The sequence below is a fragment of the Cyprinodon variegatus genome, unplaced genomic scaffold, assembly GCF_000732505.1.
Source record: "Cyprinodon variegatus isolate N-32 unplaced genomic scaffold, C_variegatus-1.0 Scaffold489, whole genome shotgun sequence".
NCBI lineage: Eukaryota > Metazoa > Chordata > Actinopteri > Cyprinodontiformes > Cyprinodontidae > Cyprinodon > Cyprinodon variegatus.
Genome location: NW_015150942.1, coordinates 11,913 through 34,024, shown reverse-complemented (window position 1 = coordinate 34,024; position 22,112 = coordinate 11,913). Strand labels below are relative to the sequence as shown.

The window sequence follows — 22,112 nt, the reverse complement described above, 5'->3', positions numbered from 1 at the left end:
GAGCACTTTATAGGACTTTGTCACATTTATAGAACTTTATAGAACTTTGTCACAGATTGTATGTTCACGTTTGGATGGTAAAGACTTTTCCCATCTGCTCAACTTTTCATCACATTTGGATGCAGCAGACTGATAGCCCAGATTATTTAGCAAAGGCCTTTTATGTCTTTATTGTTGATGATCTGGTTTTCAGCTGGACAAGTAAGCAGTAATTCCCTTATGTAGAATATAACTTTAAATTTATTTGTGTTGCCTGGTGTATTTTTCTTTTTGCTTGCAATCACATTTCATTTATGGATTGCATAAATTCTGCAATGATCACCCCAAACTAAACACGTAACATAAATTCATCACATCAACTTCTGTGTATAAGGAAGAAATATATAACCTGTGCATTGAAACATTACTAAAATAACACAGTGCAGCAGTCGGTAACAATGTTGCCTTGCAGCAACAAGGTTCTGGGTGTGATTCCTGGATGGACAGATGAATTAATTTTAGTCATTTTTAGTTATTTCTTAAATCATGTAATTTATTGGGTTATTTTTATTTCAATTATTTTATCCCCACACCTGATGCTACCCAATGTGACGGCCATCAATGATTTGTCTTTGTGTCTTAAAGCCACTTGTAAATAAAAAAAATCATTAAAGACACTTTCTCATAATTATTGTCCAATGTTGGTTTTTATTTGTAATAAAAAAAAAATCCATGCAATGAGTATTTTAGTTCATAAAACGTCTTTAACAGTAACAAATTATCCAACTGCATTTTTTTATAGTGAACTTCCAGTTATAGTTGTGGTGACATGAAAGAACAAATATAACAATTTCTGGTCCACCAAGAAAATGTAAATTTTTCATCCTGGTCAACAACTGTATTAGTCAGCTCCAGTTTTATGAGGATATCTAAATATTTTAAGTCAGGATTGTTTTAAGTTGAAGTCACTTGAGCTTCTTTCTGACGCAGTCGCTCCTTCTGTTGGAAGAAATTTATGAAATTAGCAGTGAAAACAAGAGCAGTAGCCTAAACATACCTTTTAGATCAGATTAATTGTCTTGATTTGCATGTTACTAAGAGATGCATTTTTAAATGTCTGAATTTTACTTCAGTTTTACCAGACTGTTGGGGTTGATCTTTCTTGTCTCCACCTTTTTCTCTCCAGTGAGCCTCTTCACTGACATCTGAGCTTCTTTTAACCTGTTTAAATGGATTTAAATAGTTTATGGATTGGTCAAACTGGAGCATTTGTTGCAGAAACAAGCTGTTAGTTTGAGGCATCAGAAGTCTGTTTTAGAGGACTTGTGGACACGTAGAAGACATTAGAAGGAATGGTTTGGAAAAAGGATTGGATTATGACCAAGGACAGTGTCCTCAAGACATCCAATCCTTTTTGTACCATTCTGCAAGACATTTATCAGGACACTGTCCTGATAAATGTCTTGCAGAATGGTACAATGAAAACCTCACAATGTCACATACTAGTTTAGCGGATGACCAAAATAACAAATTAAAATGGAGCTGAAAGAATGTGAACTGAAAATATAACATCTATACAAACCTCTGTTTTGAGATGCTTTTGTTCTCCCGCTTCCATCTGGCCTTGAAGTCAGCACAGAATTCAAACCAGAGCATGAAGAGGTGACCTGTTGTCACCTCCGTCTCTCCAGGTTTGGGTTTGAGGCCGAAGTATAGGGCAACGTCCTGAAAACTGATCACAGTGAAAAATGAGAACAAAATGGTTTTATTATTCACTCTAAACACTTATTATTAAGCCTGATGAAGATGCCTTAAAAACTTTCAAGTAAATCAATGTTTTACTTGAAAGAAGCGTACATAAATATAATAAATATATTTCATTAATATATGGAAGAAAATCTATATTAAGTTCTTTTTTTTCACAAAATTCTACAAGAATTCTTTCAAATCACTAAAGATAATAAACACTGAGCCAAAGCACCTTTATTATCCATCACTGCTTCACTAATGTTGTTATCATGGTGTAACCAGCATTACTGTTGTAAAAAAAAAAAAAAAACAAGAGTCTAAGCAACAATCAAATAAACTTTAGTTTAAATAACTTTCCTTAAAAATTTACAGGTTTTTTTCTCTTCGTACCCCTTGGCCCTAAATATACAGTAATATGGCACACAATATTTTAGTCCCTCTTTTAAATGGGAGGACAAGAGGACACTTCCCATGCAGCCACAAAACAAGAAAATAAAGATATTGAGTGTCAGATCACTACAGTAAAACTATGTTTTCACCCAGAATGATGTTGGTAATTTATAGTTAACTAGATTTTACTGACTGACATGTATTTTGATGCTTTACTTCAGAGGTCTGACTTATACGAACATAATCTTAACAAAAAGTTACAAACTGAGAAAAAAGAAGGCGATAAGCAGATATTAGATTAAAAAAAATAAATAAATCAAGAAAACTTGAATAGTCAAAAAAAAAAATTAAATGGCCACAACATAAAATAAAAAATAGGATCTGCCAGTGGATACGAATACCAAATAAGAATTAAATAGAAGATTAGATGGATGTCTAAAAACAAAAAAACTGAAAAAATAAATACAAACAACCAACAAAAAAGCAACATCTGTACAGTAAGTGGTGAAAGGAAATTAAAAAAAGGCAAGAGGAGTTTTGAAATCACTAAAAATAATAAACACTGAGTCAAAGAACCTCAAATATCCATCCCTGTTTCACTGATACTAAGTTATAATGGTGTGACCTTTATCACTGCTGTATAAAAAAGATTAAAAAAAAGAGTCTAAGCAAGAACTGCTTTGGCTTTTGTCTTTAAATAGGTTTTTAGACATTTTTTTTTATTTCTAAACAGCAGCTGCAGACCAAGCTTGTTATAAAGATGTATTTACTAGAGAAATAGTGATTTTTTCACCTATACGCTATGATGAATATGTTAGGAGGGGTGAATTTTCTGATAAAGTTTATATTATAAATTTTTGGGGGGCATATAATAAAACAAATATGGCAGAAATCAGGGTGCTATTTCCTTTATCAGTGTACAAGAAACTACTGCTTTTTTAAATTACTGCTTTAATAGACTGTGTTGAAATGAAAAAAGCTGCTGTATGTAAGAGTTAAATTAGCACACCTTTTTTGCACAGTCATCAGCTGATAGGAAGTTTCTGCATGCTCCTTTCGAGCTGCAAAGAAAAAACAGAAACATTTAGTTTAATCCTCCTCTGGAGACATTTTACTACAGACCTCAACACAAGGTTTTTTTTAGGAGCTCTTGTATGATGATAACGCAGTCTAATGGAGCCAGACAACCATTCAATCTGTTAAAAACTTTAATTACACAGTGACTCTTTCGACAGTGGGGCCATTGTTCCGAATGCAATGCCATTTTGACAAAATAAGTCCTACTTATTATCTGTGCCTGTCTCTCACTAAATATTTTAGGAGTCTGTCCCAGACCTCAGAAGAATTTCTAATGCAGCAAACTCAGATCATGTCATGGTCAACATATTCTAATGTGACATGTAAAAGGAACCACCTTTAATCCAGCTATGGCACTTTACATTAAGTAAGTAGAACACCGAAAAAGCATCTTTATGTTATTGTACATCAAAATAAATCCTTTATAATTCAAGCAGCACTGTAGATAAAATATTTTGGTTGTAAAATAGGACCTGAAAAAGCTTGGTGGTAAAAAAAGAGGTTAAATAAAAGTTATCCGGTCACTGACGAATCTTCCTGATCCCTATCTGGAAGTCTAGTCTTTACTCCAAGTCAATCCTATCTCCCTCACACACAGATGGCTTCTTAGTTTTAGGACGTTAGTGATGACAGCAGCATTTATCTGATGAGTACTGTCTCGGAAAGATTATTTAGGAACCCTACAGATTACAGTCATTCTGTTAGAAGAATTTTGAATTAAATAATCAGAAACAGTTTTTCCATAGATGAAGATATCATAGCCATCAATATATTGTTAACCCTGTAATGCCAAATGTATCATATTTGATACATACGGTTTCTGAAATGTTTTGCGTCTGACACCTTTTGCATAATTTAATGGTAAAAACGTTGCTCAAAATCCTATTGTACACAATCAGATATACCTGATAACAGAGGGCAGAAGACTACACAAAAAATAATCTTGACTTATCGCATAGTAATAAATGATTAATATCAAAAATGTATTTCTGTTTTTTCTTTTTACATATTTTGTTAAAAGGCCAAATAAGGACTTCAAGGGTTAAAGAAACTAGACAAAGACAGTCTGTTAAAAATAAAATGCTGTCTCAAAATTAGCTGAACTAACCGGACTATGTGTAAGGAATCAACCAGTCCCCTGGTAAAATCACTAATAAGTTCAGTGTCACTAGAAACTCCAAACTCGGTTTAACAGAACCGTCCCACAAGAGAAATTACAGTATATTCCGACATTGATCAATCTGGAGATATTATCCACCAGTTGAGAAAACGTGCAACATTAGTGATCAAGTCCCAAGTGTAGCTGGTCTACCAAAATGACTCCTCAGGTTCATCAGACAGTGACTCATCCAGAAATTAAGATAGATAACCCAGAGTGACATCAGTAGCATCAGTAACAGCCATCCAGCCTCTACTGCGTTGATTTCAGGGTTTCAGGGTGCCGGTCTCCAGCAGTCTTTGCATAAAAGCTAGGTAAACCCTGGTCAGGTATTACACTACAGAACAACCCTAAGCCAGGGAATGGAACATAGGTAGGCAGCAGGAGAGCAATCAAAAGCAAATCTGAAGCTCTAACTGTCAATAAGTCACATAAAAAAATGGAGCACTTGTTAAAGTCTTACTGTAGATATGATTGAGATGCTTTCATATGTCCTGAAACACAGTCATGGTTCACAAACCCTCAATTGTGGCAGATTTAGAACAGGGTTATAGTTGTTTGATACAAGAAAATTATTCACCAATTTTAAACATAGAAGTGACAAAAAAGGGTTGTACTCTACAAGAGTAGATTCATGATACCAAAATCTGCAAAAACAGAACTGAAAAGAAGAAATAAAAAAAATATAAAAAAGAAAGTTGGTGCCCTAAAAAATGAAAGAAAGCACAAAATGAACATCTTGGATATAAATAACAGCAGATTATCTTCCGTAAAATTAAACAGTGTATTGTGGACGAGGGCTACCATATTCTTAAAACAACTTACTCTTTAACTGAAATACTTTCTCCCTCCATTCATGAAAATTTTTTCACACTTTTAGGATTTTTTTTTTTTTACATATTCTCACCTGTTAGAACAAAGGCCTCCATCTTGTCCTTAAATGGCTGCAGGTGTTCTTCAGGAGACTCTGAACAGACTTTTTGTACATTTTTCTCACATCCTAAAATAAAAAACAAAAACAGGCATATCATTAACATACCAGGATAAATAAATAATGATAGAAAAAGGAGACTGTAAGGCAGAGAAAGCTGACATTAACAGTAAAAAATGACTTGATCCTAGAATACCTCAACAATTGATGACTACACCACATACAATATGGTGCAAAAGGATACTAATAATGTGAATCCAAATGGAAAATCTTTGAAGCTTGTTCTGATCACAGATGGCATGGTTGTTTAAAAACATTTGAACATTATAGTAGTAGGGGCCAAAGTGAAGATTTGTTTGGTCTATTTGTTATGGTTGCACAGGTGTTCAGATTTTTCTGCACCTCAGGTGATTGCTTGGTTTGGTCTCAGGTGAGGTGAAGTTTGGTCTTACATTATTTACCTGATGCGGGTGTATCTCACAGGTAGTTGGGTGAAGGGTTTATTGCAAACTTTTCTGTTGATCCTAATTTTAAACCAGTCATTTAGGTCATTACTTTGAACGTCATTTCACATAATTTGTCAGTTGCGACTATAAACGACACATTTGTTTCACCCAACCAAAGTTGTCTAACATTTTAAAATAAAGACGCAAATCACAAATGGAACATATCATGGCCTTCTTGGTGATAAGTCACAGTACAAAACCTACTCAGCCGGGAGTGGGTTTTTTTTTTAACTCGAAGTCACTGCAACAGTGAAGTGTTAAATGTTTTTTCAAAAGCAACATAAAAAGCCTGGTAACAGCTTTAAAAGATGACCCATAAAAACAGATGACCCATCTTTTTCTATTTGCAAATTTTGCATGCATGATGCTATATACTTGTATCCTGTGTCTGTGCATTGCCTTGACTGTCTGTAAAATGAGAGATGACATGAAATGTATCCCCAGCTGCGGCAGGTGACTTCTGTTTTTTTTGGCCTGTTAACAGTTCAGTGAATAAGTAGAGATCAGTGTGTCTGATTAGGACAACTTCATATGTATATTTGTTTTTGTCACAGCAGCGTTTACAGTAGCATAGTGAGCTCTATGGGTCTGGGGGAGCTCAGACTGCTAATAAAGAGGTACTCGAAGTGTGATGACTAAACAGCACTCTGGGTCACATGATCCGACCCCATAAGGCTACATAGGCAAGGTCTTTAATAAGGCAGCCAAAGCAGAAGATTGATATAGACCAAGTGCTATAATTGTCCTGCAACATCATTTAATATATCTGAAATAAAACTTATACTTCCGTCAAAAGTTAAGTAGTGTAACTTTAAATAAAAAAAGTCCAATACCTGTAGCTACCTGAGAATGTCTGGGTATGTTAGGGTTGAACCAGCTCCACCTGTGACCAAGCAGCAGCTGATGTTATTGCTTCCTCTTTCAGATATCACTCACTAAGATTCACCCAGAGATGGCGACTTACAAACTCCGCTCTCTGTCCCCTTCTATGAGCCTGTCTGTGGCTCTGTGTCCAATCAGTGGATCAGAGGAGCCAGTCTCTGGAGCCAGCCATAATAGAGTCAGGCCGCAGCCCCCCACAGCACCCCCACCCCGTGCCCTGACATGTGATTGACATCTCCCAGATAAGATTACAAAAAGAATAGTGTTTTCATTTAGGGTTTGTGTAAACTGCTACGCTTGATATCTCCACATTTCTGTTTTCTTTTGTGAGGATTTCGTTCCCACAGAAGTTTGCTTATTTTAAATCAAAGAGGCCACAGAAACTTGACATAGACACAAACAACTGATGAAAATAATAGGGATGTCTGATGTGATACAGCAAATGTATGAACTACAATAACATTATTGTATGTTAAGTAATCTTAGGAGACTGTGGCTTAGTGGGAAAGGTGTGCCCCTTACCAACCCACCTACTAATGTGTGCATCTGTGTATGAATATGTGCATATTAAAGAGTTCCATATGGTTAATGTGGCTCTAATAATGTCCTTTGAGTCGTCAATATGTCTAGAAACATATTGACATTTAAATGTTGGTGCGTGGACATGTTTCTAAATCAGATCACAAAAAAACAGACAGAGTTTATAGTTCCATAAACAAGAAACAAAAGGCCAAGAGCATGAAATAGTATGCAGCTTTTATAAGAATAACAACATTTCAGATGTATAGATTATGTATGTAGGAATTCAGGCATAAAAAGATGCTGGAAGGAAAGGCACACTTAAAGATTCACACCTTTCCTTTATACATCCCAATTTGTGGGTTGTGCCCGGGACTGCCTAGACCAACTAGGATTTTGCAATTCCTTCTGGTTTCCCTCTACAATGCTGGGGTCAGCTCTGTGCACTGCTCCAAAATATTGTCCCTGGACAAGCTAAGATATGCTATAAACCATACGTTATGGTCATGGCAGTTCAGAGATCAGTGAAAACCTTTAAACAAATGCTCATTATGCCTTCATTCCTAGGTTTTGTCCTGTAGCAGTGCCAAAGCTGCAATGAATCCACAAATATGTACAACTTAAAGTTATTTATGGATATATATTTTGCTTGGCACCTTTTCAAAGCAGATTAATGGTTTCATCTCACAGTTTTCTCAAACACCTGGACTTGTGCATGAAACATTATGCCAGTGTTTATGTGCTGATGTGCATTTCATACATACTAAGATACAAATAAATTGCATTTTTAGACATCATAAATGTTATTTTGGAGTATTTTTTAAATTCCTACTTGAATGTAGTCATAGATATGTGTTTCTTAAAGCCTTTTAACTAGGAAAGGCCAGGGTACTTCTCTGAAATATCAAAGTTATCTAATGTACAACACAGTATAGAAATATAAAACACTCAATCACACCTCTCATTAATAGGCAAAGTTGAATCCCCACTTTGTCTAACAGGGTTACAGTTAACAGTTTAGTTAGATTTCCATATTCAGATTAAAGTACAGCCATTAAAAGACATCTATAAATCTGGATCATTCTCATGAGCAGCCTGAAGCTGCGACATAAAAAGATACATGTTTTAGTGTCATTACGCAACCAGATGAATGAAAAATAAGCTCTCAGGGCAACAAAATCATCCAGCTTTAAATTAAGTTATAGTGAAAATTCATAGGAATATATTTTCAATCCTAAATCTATTTTCTATTCATGTGTTCATAGATACAGCTGTGCTTTTTTATTTAAATAAGCTGTTATTATTTTGATAGGATGTAGATGTAAAATTTTAAGTTAATGTATATTTAACTTTTTCATGTTCTGATAATTTTCCTTTGTAGAAATATGACAATAAAAACTACATTAACATTGATCTTTATAGCAGTACTAAAGCTTGCATAATTGTGGGTCGGGGTGAGGGCCCAATATCAATGTCTTTCATGGGCCCCCAAATTCCTGGCGGCCCCTGCTTTTAGTCTTTGTAAAGCCAGTGTACATTTTGCTGAAAATCTGTAAGGTCTTTTTTATGAAATCAGCACTCATTACAGAGAAGCTTAACCACAATTAAAGAGACTATACCAAACATACAGGAGGAGAGTGAAGAAAGACAAAAGCAGAGCTGGTAACCAGGCATGAGGGCAGTTAAAACAGACTGAACAAAAGGAAGCTGCAACAGCAGATTGATATCACTCAGTAGTTTGGGTTGATAGCCTGATAAGACAGAGCTGTGTTGAGAGGAAAAGAAAGCTATCTGTCGTACACATCTCAGGGCCACATGGGTGCCCAGGTAATACAACAGAGCAGGTTAAGGATGCATGCCTCGCTGCAGAGATGCGGCAGATACTGAAGGTCTGGAGATTACATAAGTAAAAGGCAACAGTCTCCCTGCGCTGGCGACATGGGCACAAAGGCACAACAATGGGAGATCTGATGGGCAGAGGGATTAGGAGCTGGATCTGAAAGGCGCCAGGCCAGTATATCTGCAGCAAGACTCCTGCTAGTCTCTGACGACACACAGACACAGTCACACACACAAACCCAAACACAAAGGGAAATGCATCTAAAAACCTCAGAGGGACACAAAAAACACTAAATCTTAATCATGCACATGTACTATAAGCATTGTCTCGGAAATGCCTTGGAGCTGACTGGCATGCAGGATGGCGTCGTGAGGGCATTTTCAGGGATAAGAAAGAGGAGAGGAAATCTTTTGTTCTGTGAACAAATTTAGTTTAAACAAGGGTTTGGTCACAGATGCAGATTTACAGTCCTAAATATAAAGAGCTCATTAGTGACTGGGGCCAAAGGCGCAAAACCAGAGTGGTTCATTTAAGCAGAGGTGGTATTGGTCTGAGGGTGCATATGGAAAACTGATGCCAGGTCAAGCTAAGTTTGGTCACTAGGAACTTCTCTGATGAGATGGCTGCAAATTGACCATCACATTATTATTATTTTTATTCTTTTTTTTGGGGGGGGGGGGGGGGTAAATTCCTGGAAACCTTCGAGTATAATGGCTGGAGTATAATTCTTAAATTTCCATCACAAACAAGAGGTTGTGTCACATACTTGTCAGATCTTGTTCAAACTTCCTCAGATCCCTGCTGATGTCATCAAACTTGACCTGAGCTGCAATGAGGACGTCCTGAGGCTCAGGCAGAGGAAACACACTATTTTCTGTTCCAGAATTCTGCAGAAATACAAACAAAAAATGGAAAAGGTCACAGCAACCTGTTCAGTTAGTATTAGATAGCAGCAGTAAAGCTAGTCGACTAGACGTAAAATCTTTATTAGTTTTAATCTACACAGTAGCTGGTAAATGTTGGGTAACTGGGATTTTTAAAAGTTTCAAATTACTCTTAAATCATTATCATCTCAAGGCTTATTCTCTTTTATATATTTTTACGAGCTCCCCCAGAAAAAAAAATAATATATATATATATTTTCTTTTTACAGCAAATATACAAATAAATAAAGAAACAGTTTTTTTTTTTAATACCTTATCCACATTGTGCAGGTAGTACGACACCACATAGTCGACAAGGCTGATACGGTTGTCCTGAGAAGAAATGTTGGAGTCATGATATAAATGACTGTAAATTTAAACTAAAGTTTATCTTAATGCCAGGTACAAGCTGTAATTACATATTTTATTTTCCCTTTAATTGTTTAACATAAAAGATATATAAAAACATATGTAAAAAAAACTATTCTGCTAAATGTGAAGTCCACTCGGACTGCCTTAATTTTTTTTTCTCAAGTAGAGGGTTAAATACAGTTTTACTTTGATTATAATTAACTAATATTCTGTCTTTAAGTACTCTCATCATGAATGTTTATAATTCTGAACGAAACATCATTTTTGTGCTTACTGTCAAATAGATTCTAAAGTAGATATTGTTTGTTTAAATGTACACTGTTAAGTGCATATTTAATACCGTATCTATAAGAGCTAAATTGGAAAGATTGTGTCAAACTGCTTTTAAAAGTTTTGGACATAAATCAATTGGCATTAGATTAGAAAAGGAATTGGTGGTTTGCTTTTTCAAATTATTAACAAATCTTTCAGAATATCACTGGATTGTCAAGATTCCCTAGTAGAATCAAAAAGACTGGGAAGCTAGGAAAAAAAATCTGTATTTCTTTTTCCAAACGCACACCCCGTCCCACCAGCCTTTTTTGTTGTACTTTAAAATTTTAATATAACATAAACATAAACTGTCTGATTGATAAAAGTCAAAGTTAACTAAAATTATTTTGTCCAACAGGATTTCATGTAGAACACATTTATACTTTAGAAAAGTCAACAGGATGTCAACCTTTTTGGCTCAGATGTCTTGTAAAAGACAAGGTCATCACTTCTTAAGCTGTACAGGTTTTTATTGATTAACATTTAAGGAAAGTGTAATGAAAATGGCAAATCTTTGTTTTTATTTTCTTTTTCTTACAACAAATTGCCAGAAAATAAACATACTGTAAAAGCATAAAAAAAATTATATAGAAATTCCATGGAAACACCGGCTGGGAATGTTTTAAGGAGGTACAGTACATACCTTTAGAGTAGATAAATTTTTAATTTCACGCTTTTAATTCTTCAAAAATACTGTATCATATGTTTTTTTTATTTCATGACAATTGACTAATTATGAAACACACTTTTAATGAACATGAATTGATATTTATCTAAAATAAACATTTGTGTAGTACAGTTGGTGTGAAACAGTAGCTTTAAAAGCAATTGTAGCTCTTCTGACTGCCCTCTTATGAATTATTATTTTATGTACCGGTATTTATTTTATTGTTATTATTATTATTGTTATACATCATTAGACTTAGCTTAGCAGTGAAAATAAACATTTCCATTTATAAAGTGCAGCAGTGATCAAAATGTAAATAGTGTAGAGAGAGCTGTACTAAGCTGCTGCCTGCAGGTGCCGCCAAGTTGACATAAGGATATGTAATTAAATGGTTGAATTCTAAAATAATTAAGTGGATAAAAAAAGTAAGTGGATAAATTATAAAATAAAAGCCATGTATTTATTCTTTCCCTCAGTTTTAGCAGTTAAAGAAAAATAAAAACAATTATATTACTCCTTAAATAAATTCTACACACCAGTTTGTGTGTACAATGTGCTGTAAAATGTATTAACTGAGTTACAGAAAAAGAGAAGAGAAAAAAGAGAAAAAAGTTATTGTTCATCTGGAGACACCAGCGCTCACCCTGCTTTTGACATCTTTGAGCTTTGGAAGGATTTCGAGACCAAAGCCGTCTGCCTGGCCTCTGATCCTGCTGCCTCCGTTCATGTGGTTCCCCAAAGCCAGCACCAGTCCCATAACCTCCCTGACGCTGCTGCTCTCCAGCAGAACCTTTAACCAAAAACCCATTAATGCAACAAGAGCCTTTTAGTTGAATTAATTTATTGTATTAAGAAATTTTCCTACCTTACAGACACAAGAGACAGAGCTTAGCTTGCGTTTTATTGATGCAATCCCATCAATGAAGGTCGACTGGAAGATCATACAGCAAGCTCGGCCAGCAAACTCTGGAATCTGAGACAGTTCATACAGGAACCTGGAAAATTTTACAGAATATATGATCTTCTAATTAATTTGATCTCAGGAAAGCTATTGTAACCCCAAACAATGGACAAAATAAATACTAACTGCTCAGGTTTGTCCAACAGTTTAACATCCTCCTCTTCAGACAGCTCATAATGTTTCCTGATCTTCTCCAGCTCATCTGCCTGAGCTCTCTGACACAACAAAATCATATAAAGAAAAAAAACTTTTAACATAAGTTAACCTGTTTAAAACTCAGGGAGGTTTGTGTGTAAACATACATTTTCATAAAGTGCTTCAATGGCCTCCAGGTCCACCACAGAATGATCCACGGTCAGTACAGCTGAGGGTACAAGCACAGAAGAGAAAATAAAAGCCCCTTCACTATGATAGCAAAGAGTTAAAAATCAAAATATAAATTAGTCAGACACATGATACACAATTAGCTTAAATTCCAAATTTGCCTAAAAAATAACTTTCTTTTATCAGCTTGTTGACTTAGGCTGGTTGAAAACTTGCTCAGCATTTAGTCCAACTGCCAATCTTCCTTTTAAACATTTTGGATCAATGGCGCCTTTGATTTTGCACTCCGCATATGTGCTACCTTTCACATTAAAAGTAAAAGTAAAGTAATTTAATTAAAGCTGGAAATAATGTATACCTCAATATTATTTTAGTATCAAGTAATCTTTACAATTACCATTATTTTTCTTCTGTGAGTAAATTAGTAGCATTAGGAGAGGTTGAACTAAAGTCCTGACTTTAATCTGAAAGATATATATTATTTATGAAGGAATCTTTTCTGTGTGTCCTCTTTTGCCAATTTAGCTCTGGGAAGAGATGCTAATGCCATCAGGTTCCATTTGGTACTTGAAACTTTATTAAAAATTATTTAGGCAGAAAAAGTCCTATACAAGGGAGACTGAAAAAAAGGGGTGAGAAAGACAGAGGGGATAAGAACTAATGGAGAGGGAAGGAGATAGAGACAGGAAAGAGCGCATGAAAAGAGGGACATTAAAACACAGAATATATAGTATAATCACAGCAAACAGAGAACATAACAGCAAAAAAGAAGACAACAGACAACCAAATTAATAAAAATAAAGGAGGAAGGAAAGTATGCCTAATAGCAGGTGTGGGTGGCCCCAGACTTGCCCTACAGGGCCCAGGGCCGATAAAGAGGTGGTGCAAGCCCCAGAAATATTGTGAATTGATCTAAAATTCATGGTGATGGTACAGAGGCTGCAATGCAAATTATGTTTTTTTTTTTTTTTCCCAAAAAAAGAAATCAAATAAATAAATGTAATCTAACAAAAACTTCCAACTGTTTTTAATATTCTTTTTTTTGTTTCTGCATTTTTTATTTTATTTTATTTATTTATTTTTTATTTATTTATTTTTTTCTACTTGCTTTGATTCTGTTTTATCTTCCTGTATTTTAATCATGTAAAGCACTTTGCATTGTCTTTGTACTGAATTGTGCTATACAAATAAATTTGCCTTGCCTTGCCTTGAGAAAGAAGTGAATAACTTTAACATGCTCATTTAGAAAAGAAGGTATATAGAAGCTGACCATTTATTGGCTGAATTAAAATCTGTATCTTACAGTGGGTTAGATATTATTTGGTTAAACTATATATGAGTATTCAGCCATTAATTAAACCTAATTTCTGTGTTTTAACTCATATGCTTTCATGTTTCATGTTACACATCTAAATGTATAGAATTCACTCACCTTGCTGAATATCTTTCATTTCCAGGTGGAGGCTTGATATGAGGATTCCCACAGCCTGGGAGCGCTTGCTGTCAAGCAGCTTAATGATCTAAAGCAAACAGAGTTACCATGGATACCTGACCATCAGAAACCATTAGTAAGGCATTAGGGAGGAGTGTACAGTGTGTACTGAGTGTTAAACAGAACAGAACAAACACACAGATCATATTTCACGTTTCTTTCTACTCTTGTTAATATACTTTTTTGTTGCTATTTATCACATGATTTTAGCTTTTATTGCATATTGAGTTGAAATAGTGCTCTTTAAAACTTCCTAAGAATTTTAAAGAGGACATGGGAGAGATCAAACCATCAGGAAACAACTGCACTTAAAGCTTAGATCATAAAAATTTAAAAACCCTTTGAGGCAAAAGCATAACAAAATTACAATTATCATAGCATAGGATCACTAATTTGATTTTAATTGACTTAAGAAATGTGATTACAAAATTAGGTTAATCCAGAAACTGTTTCCAAGAAGTAGTGTCACTGTCTCCCTCTAGTGGACAAAAGACTCTCCGGAAGCCTAACTACATGTATGTTGTGTAGATTAATAATACTGCATACCTTTTTAGTTTTGGCTTTCTTCTCAAAAGTCTGGGACAGGGGCTTCTTTTTTTCCATAACAGTTGTTTTAGCGAAGAGTTCCTCAAACTCATTGGCATTTATTATGTGTGGTTCCTCTAAGTTGTTCCAAAGTGAGTAGTTGCTAATGGAGGAAAAAGTATATTAGTTGTTCATAATAACTCAGTAAACATGCGTTCCAAATGCATTCTCTTTAAGTCTCTATCTGAATCAATATAGAAACATTTTATTATGATTTTTAGTAAACAATCTTGTTAAAGACAGCAACTGTTTTTTAATATTCCTAGGTTTTTGCAGCTTTTCTTATTATCAAAGGACTAAAGTATAAAAAACCACTAAGATCATTTTATTAATTTAATCATAAAACTTGAAACATTAGGTTAGTGACTAAAATTGTGCTTGAACGAATTTGGTAACTATACTATATACATTACTTATAGTGTAATTGTCCATACATGCCTGTCCTGTAAATTATTAAAAACTCTCTGTGTCAGTGTCCGAGAACAGAAAATGTTTTGTACAAATTGCAAACAAAAATGGCTTTAATTAAAGTCATACCAGACTTTAGCAAGGCACAGCTGTGTAAACCTACTTGTCATTTTCAATCTGGATTCTGGTCCAATAAAGAGGCTTCATGGCTCTGGAAGGTTCCACTACTGGCTTCCTAGGAGGTTTATCAACAAGACCCCCTACTGGTGGAGGAGGTGGTGGGTGAGAAACACCTAGTCCTGACTGAGGAGGTGGGGGCGGAGGTGGAGGTGGTGGAGGTAGTGACAAAGATGGCAAGGGTGGTGGCAAAGGAGGAGGAGGGGTTTGTGCAGCTGGTGGTGAATTCAGAGAACCAGTGCCTGGTATTGGTAAAGACTCTCCAGAAGGTAGAGTCTGAAGTAATGTTGAAGATGAAGAAGGGGGAGAAAATTCATCTCCTGTCTGACCAGACAGGTTGAGACTGATGGAAGACATGTCCAGCTTTTTGGGGATTCCCATTTGCTCCTGAAGATTTGAAGAGGCTGTCCTGGTAACCTCTCCATCTTCTGGAGTTTTGATGAAGCTTTCTCTGTCAGTCTGGATGCTGACAGTGCGGAATGACTTGTTTAAATAGACATCTGCAGTAGAAATAGCCACATCTTTATGGCTCCCTGGATGGTGACTCGTAACCTGGGAAACTTTGACCTGTAGCTCAGCAACAATCAACTCTAGGCGTTCCACGTTGTCTCTGTTTTGCTCCCTCAGTTTGTAGAGTTGAATCTCATAATCCTCCTGAAAATTACGTAAATTAAAAAAGTCACACATTGTTGACAGTGACAGTATAATGATGACAATCTAAGAATAATCATCACCAAAATATTTTTTTCTGACTTCTTAAAGACTCTAATTGCTTATTTCAGAAACTAACTCATTCATATTTTAGACTTAGAGTTGTAAATTAGATTTTTGTAGGATAACAAAAACTGAGAGAATTGAAGGTAAACAGAATATTCCCAAACCACTATCTAATTTACAGTATTTTTCTATGATTTTCTATTTACCTTTCTGAAAAACAAAATCTGATAACATCAATTGACATCATTGCAGAGGTTAAAAAAACTGTAAAAACTGCCAATCATGTTGCATAAAGCTATTATTATTACTACTACTGTTTGTATTTTAAGTTTACTTTATCATGCTACAATGTGGATGTTGTATTCTTAATACCAAGTCAGGGAACCTATCATAACCTGTTTTAGAATAATATAGTAAAAAAGAAACATAGGTAAAACCACAAATCTCTTTATATTTTGCTTATCTTAAGATTACTCTAAATGTTAAAACCAGTTGACAAATCTATCATCCATTTTCTCCCACTTAGTCCTTGTCAGGGTCACAGTGGGGCCAGTGCCTATCTCTGGCAGTCTATTGGCTAGAGGTGGGGTACACCCAGCAATTGTCAAATGTTAAAACTAATTCAATATTAAACGCTGCTTAAGCCATTAAAGTAAAAGTAAAGTAATAGCCCGAAACAAACAAGGCATCATCCCCGAATTGATGTCAATTTGGTGCTTCGTTTGGATTCGCCCGTTTTATGGCAATTTTTCAACAGCACCGTTTTCAAGACAGAGGACCCCAAAGTGCTTTTCACTACAATCAGTCATTTACCCATTCATGCTCATTCATACACTGATATTGGTTAGCTAAATTGTAGCCAAAGCTGCCTCTGTGGGTACTAAATATTAGTGTTGCACCGATACCGATACCAGTATCGGACGGGGCTCCGATACTGCCCTAAAATGGTGCTATCGGTATCGGCGAATACCAACAAATAGGGCACCGATACCATTTTGAGAGCCATAATTTCTTCAACTATTGTCACCCATTCAAGGTAGGCAATAAAAAGTTCTACTGGATTCACTTTGTATTAGATTTTTTCCTGCTTCACAAAGTTATGCAGCAGCTTGACAAAGCCATGATGGCAATTATTTTACATTTTTATGGTATCGATATCGGCCGATACTGCACTGCCAGGTATCGGGTATCGGTATCGGGGCCAAAAAATGACATCGGCGCAACACTACTAAATATAAAGTTATTGCATAGAAATGTGCAACTGCATTTTAAATGTCTCTTCGTCTTGCAAAGTGCCTTGTGATAAAATTGGATATAGTTATGTGCGAGATATTTACTGTACATGTTGTAAAATACCGTAATACATTTATTCACTCGTCATACTGACCTGTAACTTCTCTAGCTCCTGTTTGCATTCTCTTTTCAGCTGCAGGAGAGCAGCCTGGTGCTCTAACAGAACAAAAAAACAACAACAACATCAAAACAAAGGCAGTTTTAGATTCCTAGAGATAAAATAAAACTACCAGTAATACTACTTAGAATTTTTAAACTTTAGTAAAACTAGAACTGAGAGGATGTTTAAAATAACACTACCACACAAAAATAACCAGATAGTTTTTACAGATTCCCACACATAGTCTAGAAAAATAAAAATTCTCAAAGCAGAACAGCTCACAAAAGTAAACAGTTTAAGCAAACACTCAAATGTCAATGAATGACTGAGTTTCTGAAAAGTAAATTAGAAAGCGTATTTGCTGCCACCTTTCTGATGGTGTGTACAGGGATGGGTGTGTACAGTGAAGCTCAGCTATCATGGAATAATATTTCCCTGTCAGCAGATATGAAAGAATTGAAAGAATTTGCATTTCTAGATTAATCATAGCAATGAAATATTGAAGGAAATCCAATTTAGTTCAACAATGGCAATTTTTTTTATATATATATTTCAGTGATCTTTTTCTATAAGACAACAACTACAAGAAAAGCAGAAAATCAGCTTTTAAAATCCTCATTAAGTGACAATTCAAAGCCTTTTGCAAGACCACAAGTTTTTTTTTTTTTGGTATGCTAAAATGTGACTTAGTTTGTCTATGATTCAGGCTGGCTCTGGTAAATCATAGGTAAAAATGTCAGTACCTGCTTCAGTATACTTAAGGCCAACCTTTTCCTCCTTGAGAGGAGGCCACACGGCTTGTAGGCGACCAGGAGTTTTTTCGTCTCCTTCTCCTGTTGTCTGTGTTTCTGACTGGGGAGAGATCAATCAAAAAGTTATTTTAAATTTGAAAATGCAGTGTCTTATTCCTCTAACAATCCTCTAAAGACAATAAAATAATATATTATAGCATCTCTCTAAGCTTCTGTTCTGCTTTCATCAGGAGTTTCTGTGATTTCACAGTAAAATATGCATAAAAAGCATAAACGTTGCATTTGATGCTTCTTACTTTTTCATCACATGTGTCTTTCTTTTCTAGTGGCTTTTTGGAGGTTCTCTCGAAAAGCAATTTGAGCACATCTTTATCATTTCGTAACTTCTTCCTTACTGCTTCCAGGTCAGTCCTCTCTGATGAGTCTTTCTTCAGAGGTTTTGGGGTGAAAAAGGCTTTAAAGGCATCAAAAGCTGCTTCTGCGCTTGACACAGGCTTGGTTGGCTCGACTTGCACTGAATCCTTTAAATCATCTTCTACTTGAAGTTCTTTGCTCTTACTTTCTGGACATCCCTCATTTCCATCCATGCATGTTCCGATTTCACCCTTATGTGGTTTACTCTTGGTCAAATCGTTACCTTTCTCATCACCAGCACTCTTTTCTCGATTCAGAAACTGGGAAATCTGGTCCAGAAAGCCTCCCTGGGCCTTTGCGTCACCCTGCTTTTCTTCGAGGACTTGATTTCCAGAAGCCTCCTTCTTGAGAACTCTAAGGCCACCAAACAGAACCAGAAGTTGGGCCTCTTTGTCTGTTGGGGAGGCTGGAAAGAAGGTTGCTCTGGTAAGACTCGACCCTAGTGGACAATTAGCCGTTAGCTTATTAGTATCATGTGAATCATCACTTACACTGGTAAGGAAGTTTGAACAGACATTCTTTCCCTTTACTCCTTCATTTCCAATAAAATTCCCTTCCTCACCATCCTCCAATTCTGGGCCCTGCTCTTGAACAGCATCAAGTGCATGTTTCAGAACTATTGCAGAATCTTTGCTTTTTGGCTGTAGGTCCACAATCTTCTCAGTATCCACACCAGAGTGAGAAATTGGGACACAATCTTCCTCAAAGCACAATTTTTGAGTGGCCTCTTTAACGCCATCATGCTTATTATTTACGTTTGAGAAACCATTACACTCTGCCTCCGTGCTGTTTGCAGAAACATCTTGACATTTTGGGGAAATAGATCCATTTCTTGCAGACATATCCACTGATAGATCTTCATTCTCACATGTTTTAACTTTGTGTTGAGCTGTGGTGTTAATCTGGTCAGGATTTTTATTATCTAAACCATTATCGATGCTTTCATCCTGTGTTTTCTGTTCTTCCAACTGCATGATCATCTTCTCTGTTGTCTCTGTGTCAGTTTCTTCAATAAAAGACACATTAACATCTTCAGAAGGCATTGCGAAATAGGACAATGAACCAATACAAAGGTTAAATGCATCCACTGGGTTAATTTCCCTGTTAAGATTTAGATCGCCAGCTTGCTCCTTTCTCAGTATGTCTTCACTTTGTTCCTTCATTAGGATGCTTAAAGATCTTAGCTCTTCCATTTGCATCAGACTTTTCAGTATTTGAAATTGCACTTTCAGAGGGTTTTATCGGTCATTGGAGGCATGCATTAAATTTACTCAAAGTTTCCAGCATGCAACTTTAAATTCCTATGATCTATGTAAAGAAATGCCTTCCGTAGTCTTATCCAACCTGTGTCCAGTTTGGTGAAAACAAAGCAATAGGTCCGTACAGAGTTCGACAAGTTCTTTCTTTTCCTCATGCACCAAGCCTAAAAGAAGAAGCAGCTCTCAGTGGTTCAGACGAGCCAGCATATAGAAAGAAACCCACAGAAGAAATGGAACTTTTCCCAACCCCTTTTCCATTGCGCTGCTGGCTGGAGTGACTCAGCTTAGCCACATGCAGTTAAAATCCAAACCAAGTCCCCGCTTCAGCCTCTGATTCCTGGTTTGACCTTTTCGTGTGGCTTTTCTCTACCTGTTGTGATAGTTTAACTACTTTGACATCATCCTGCAGACTGGAGCATAGAAACATGAGACAGATGGTGTCTCCGGCTAAGGACGTCTCTTTTAACACCATAACTTCCTTAAAGAAGTCACGCAGAGCAGATGGAGGAGCACCACACCCACAGCAGAAGGAGAGTAAACAAGACTGGCATGGATCACTTGCTAAACATTTGGTCTGTAATTCCACTGCCAACAGTGTCTTTACTGCAGCTGGCTGATCAGAGCAGGCATGAATCCACCTCCACAGGACAATTGGTTCACTTCCTGGGTGTTTAATGATCCACCTTATACGTTTGCAACAAAGCAAACTATTTTTGATGCAGATATTTCATTTAAAATTAATCTCAGTAGATCAGTTTTTGTTTATCACATTTTAAAATAACTCTAAAAAACTATACTAATTAGATAACTTGTGTAAGGTAAGAAAAGAGCACAGATTATTTTAATTGGAGCTGCAAATAATTAACTCAAAACTAACTCTAAAAAACTTGAGTACATAGACCAAACAAAACAAGCTACAGTGTAAATACATTATATAAACATAATCATTTACTGAAAAAAATATTTTATTACACTCTTACAGTACTGCAGCCAGTGTGATTCAAGATAACACAAAAGTAAAATAATATGTTAGATATTTATAAAAAATCAAAACCATTAAATTAAAAATGTAATACATATTAATTTTAAAATATGCATGAAAAAAATGTTTTATATAATCATGAATATACTCAAGATTTAAAAAAAATCCACAAACTTTGCAAGAACAACAGGGGGAATAATCACACAGGAAAACATTTGTAATCTTACTAAAAATAAAATGACATGTTTTCCCTTATGGTATCAAAGCTCTGTATGGGCAGTGAAAGGATGCACAACTTCCTCAGAGTACAGATATCTAGCATTCAAATAGTCTTTCCAGCTGAAACAAATGGTAGCAAACTGTTTTAATATTGTAAATTCAGGATATCATTGTCAGAATATAAACATCAATTTTGTTATCTAACTTTTGTTTGAGTTTTTTTTTTTTTTCCACATTCAGGTTCCACCCTTGTTTGCCTTCTTGTTATTACAGCCAGCAGGTTAGTGCCAGACTGCATAAATGATAACAGTTAGTAGATTTCATTACAATATTTACATTATTCTGCATGTACATGTTGCTGTGAGGCTTTAATGAGCTGCACTTTAGATTAGCACTTAGGGGGGGATTTATATTTACATTCTTTTAGGGATCTAAACTTTGAGCTTTACTGTATGACAATTTATACATTCATTTATTTATTTATTTATTCAGTACTGTCTTTTTTTTTTCAGGAAAGGAAAAACAGTATCAATACTGCATCCAGATTACCTTGTATAGTATTCTGCATAAGAAAAAAACATCAATTTAGTGTTTAATTAGAATTTCTGCAATACTTATGATGAAAAGATGCAGGTTTATATTAGATGTATATCTTAGAATACAGTCCTTCCATGCAAATCATCAGATTAAGTTAACTGAACAGGTAAAAAAAAAAATCAATGGAAAAAACTTTAGATGACTCAAAACAGAGTGCTGTGTAGAATTATAAATATCCTCTATGGGACTAATTTCCACCGAGGTGTTGTTTTAAAGTAATTGTGCATAAAATGAAGCATTTTTAACAGAGATTCTGTAATTTTCTACATGATCTGCTTTCTAATTTGGTGCAGAAACCTATAGATGTTAATTATGACCCCTTGGTTAGAGCATTTTGATCTTGCACCTTGACTGCTCTGGTAACTGAAACTATACATCATAAAAATATTTGTATGGGAGGCGAAAGAATGCAATTTCCTTTTTGTTACGTACGTTCCTGTGCAAAGATAACTTTCTGAGGCAGAGATGTGTTTTCAAAATAAAAAATGTAGCTATGGATGCCCTGGTGGCGTGAGGGTAAAATACA

The 22,112-nt window shown here is 35.6% G+C and overlaps 1 protein-coding gene across 1 annotated transcript; it reads right to left on the bottom strand.

Annotated features, from left to right (window-relative positions):
* Nucleotides 1–861: 861 nt before the first annotated feature.
* LOC107094531 (formin-like) lies at nt 862–20,187 on the bottom strand. Its single transcript, XM_015390212.1, has 17 exons — nt 18,412–20,187; nt 18,107–18,215; nt 17,358–17,419; nt 15,240–15,907; nt 14,630–14,771; nt 14,024–14,111; nt 12,570–12,631; nt 12,394–12,482; nt 12,172–12,301; nt 11,950–12,096; nt 10,229–10,288; nt 9,799–9,919; nt 5,262–5,354; nt 3,128–3,179; nt 1,562–1,711; nt 1,119–1,200; nt 862–978 (listed from the first exon to the last, which is right to left on the bottom strand). Exons 1-17 carry the CDS (start codon nt 19,726–19,728, stop codon nt 934–936), a joined length of 3,417 nt encoding a protein of 1,138 aa, XP_015245698.1. The 5' UTR covers nt 19,729–20,187; the 3' UTR covers nt 862–933.
* Nucleotides 20,188–22,112: the final 1,925 nt, after the last annotated feature.

Excerpts from the sequence above, each read along its gene's own strand:
- LOC107094531 (XM_015390212.1), bottom strand. The coding sequence starts at position 19,728 with ATGCAAATGGAAGAGCTAAGATCTTTAAGCATCCTAATGAAGGAACAA. Across the intron at positions 18,216-18,411 it reads AAGACACATGTGATGAAAAA|TCAGAAACACAGACAACAGG; the intron begins GTAAGAAGCATC and ends ATCTCTCCCCAG. Across the intron at positions 12,632-14,023 it reads AATGAAAGATATTCAGCAAG|CTGTACTGACCGTGGATCAT; the intron begins GTGAGTGAATTC and ends TTGTACCCTCAG.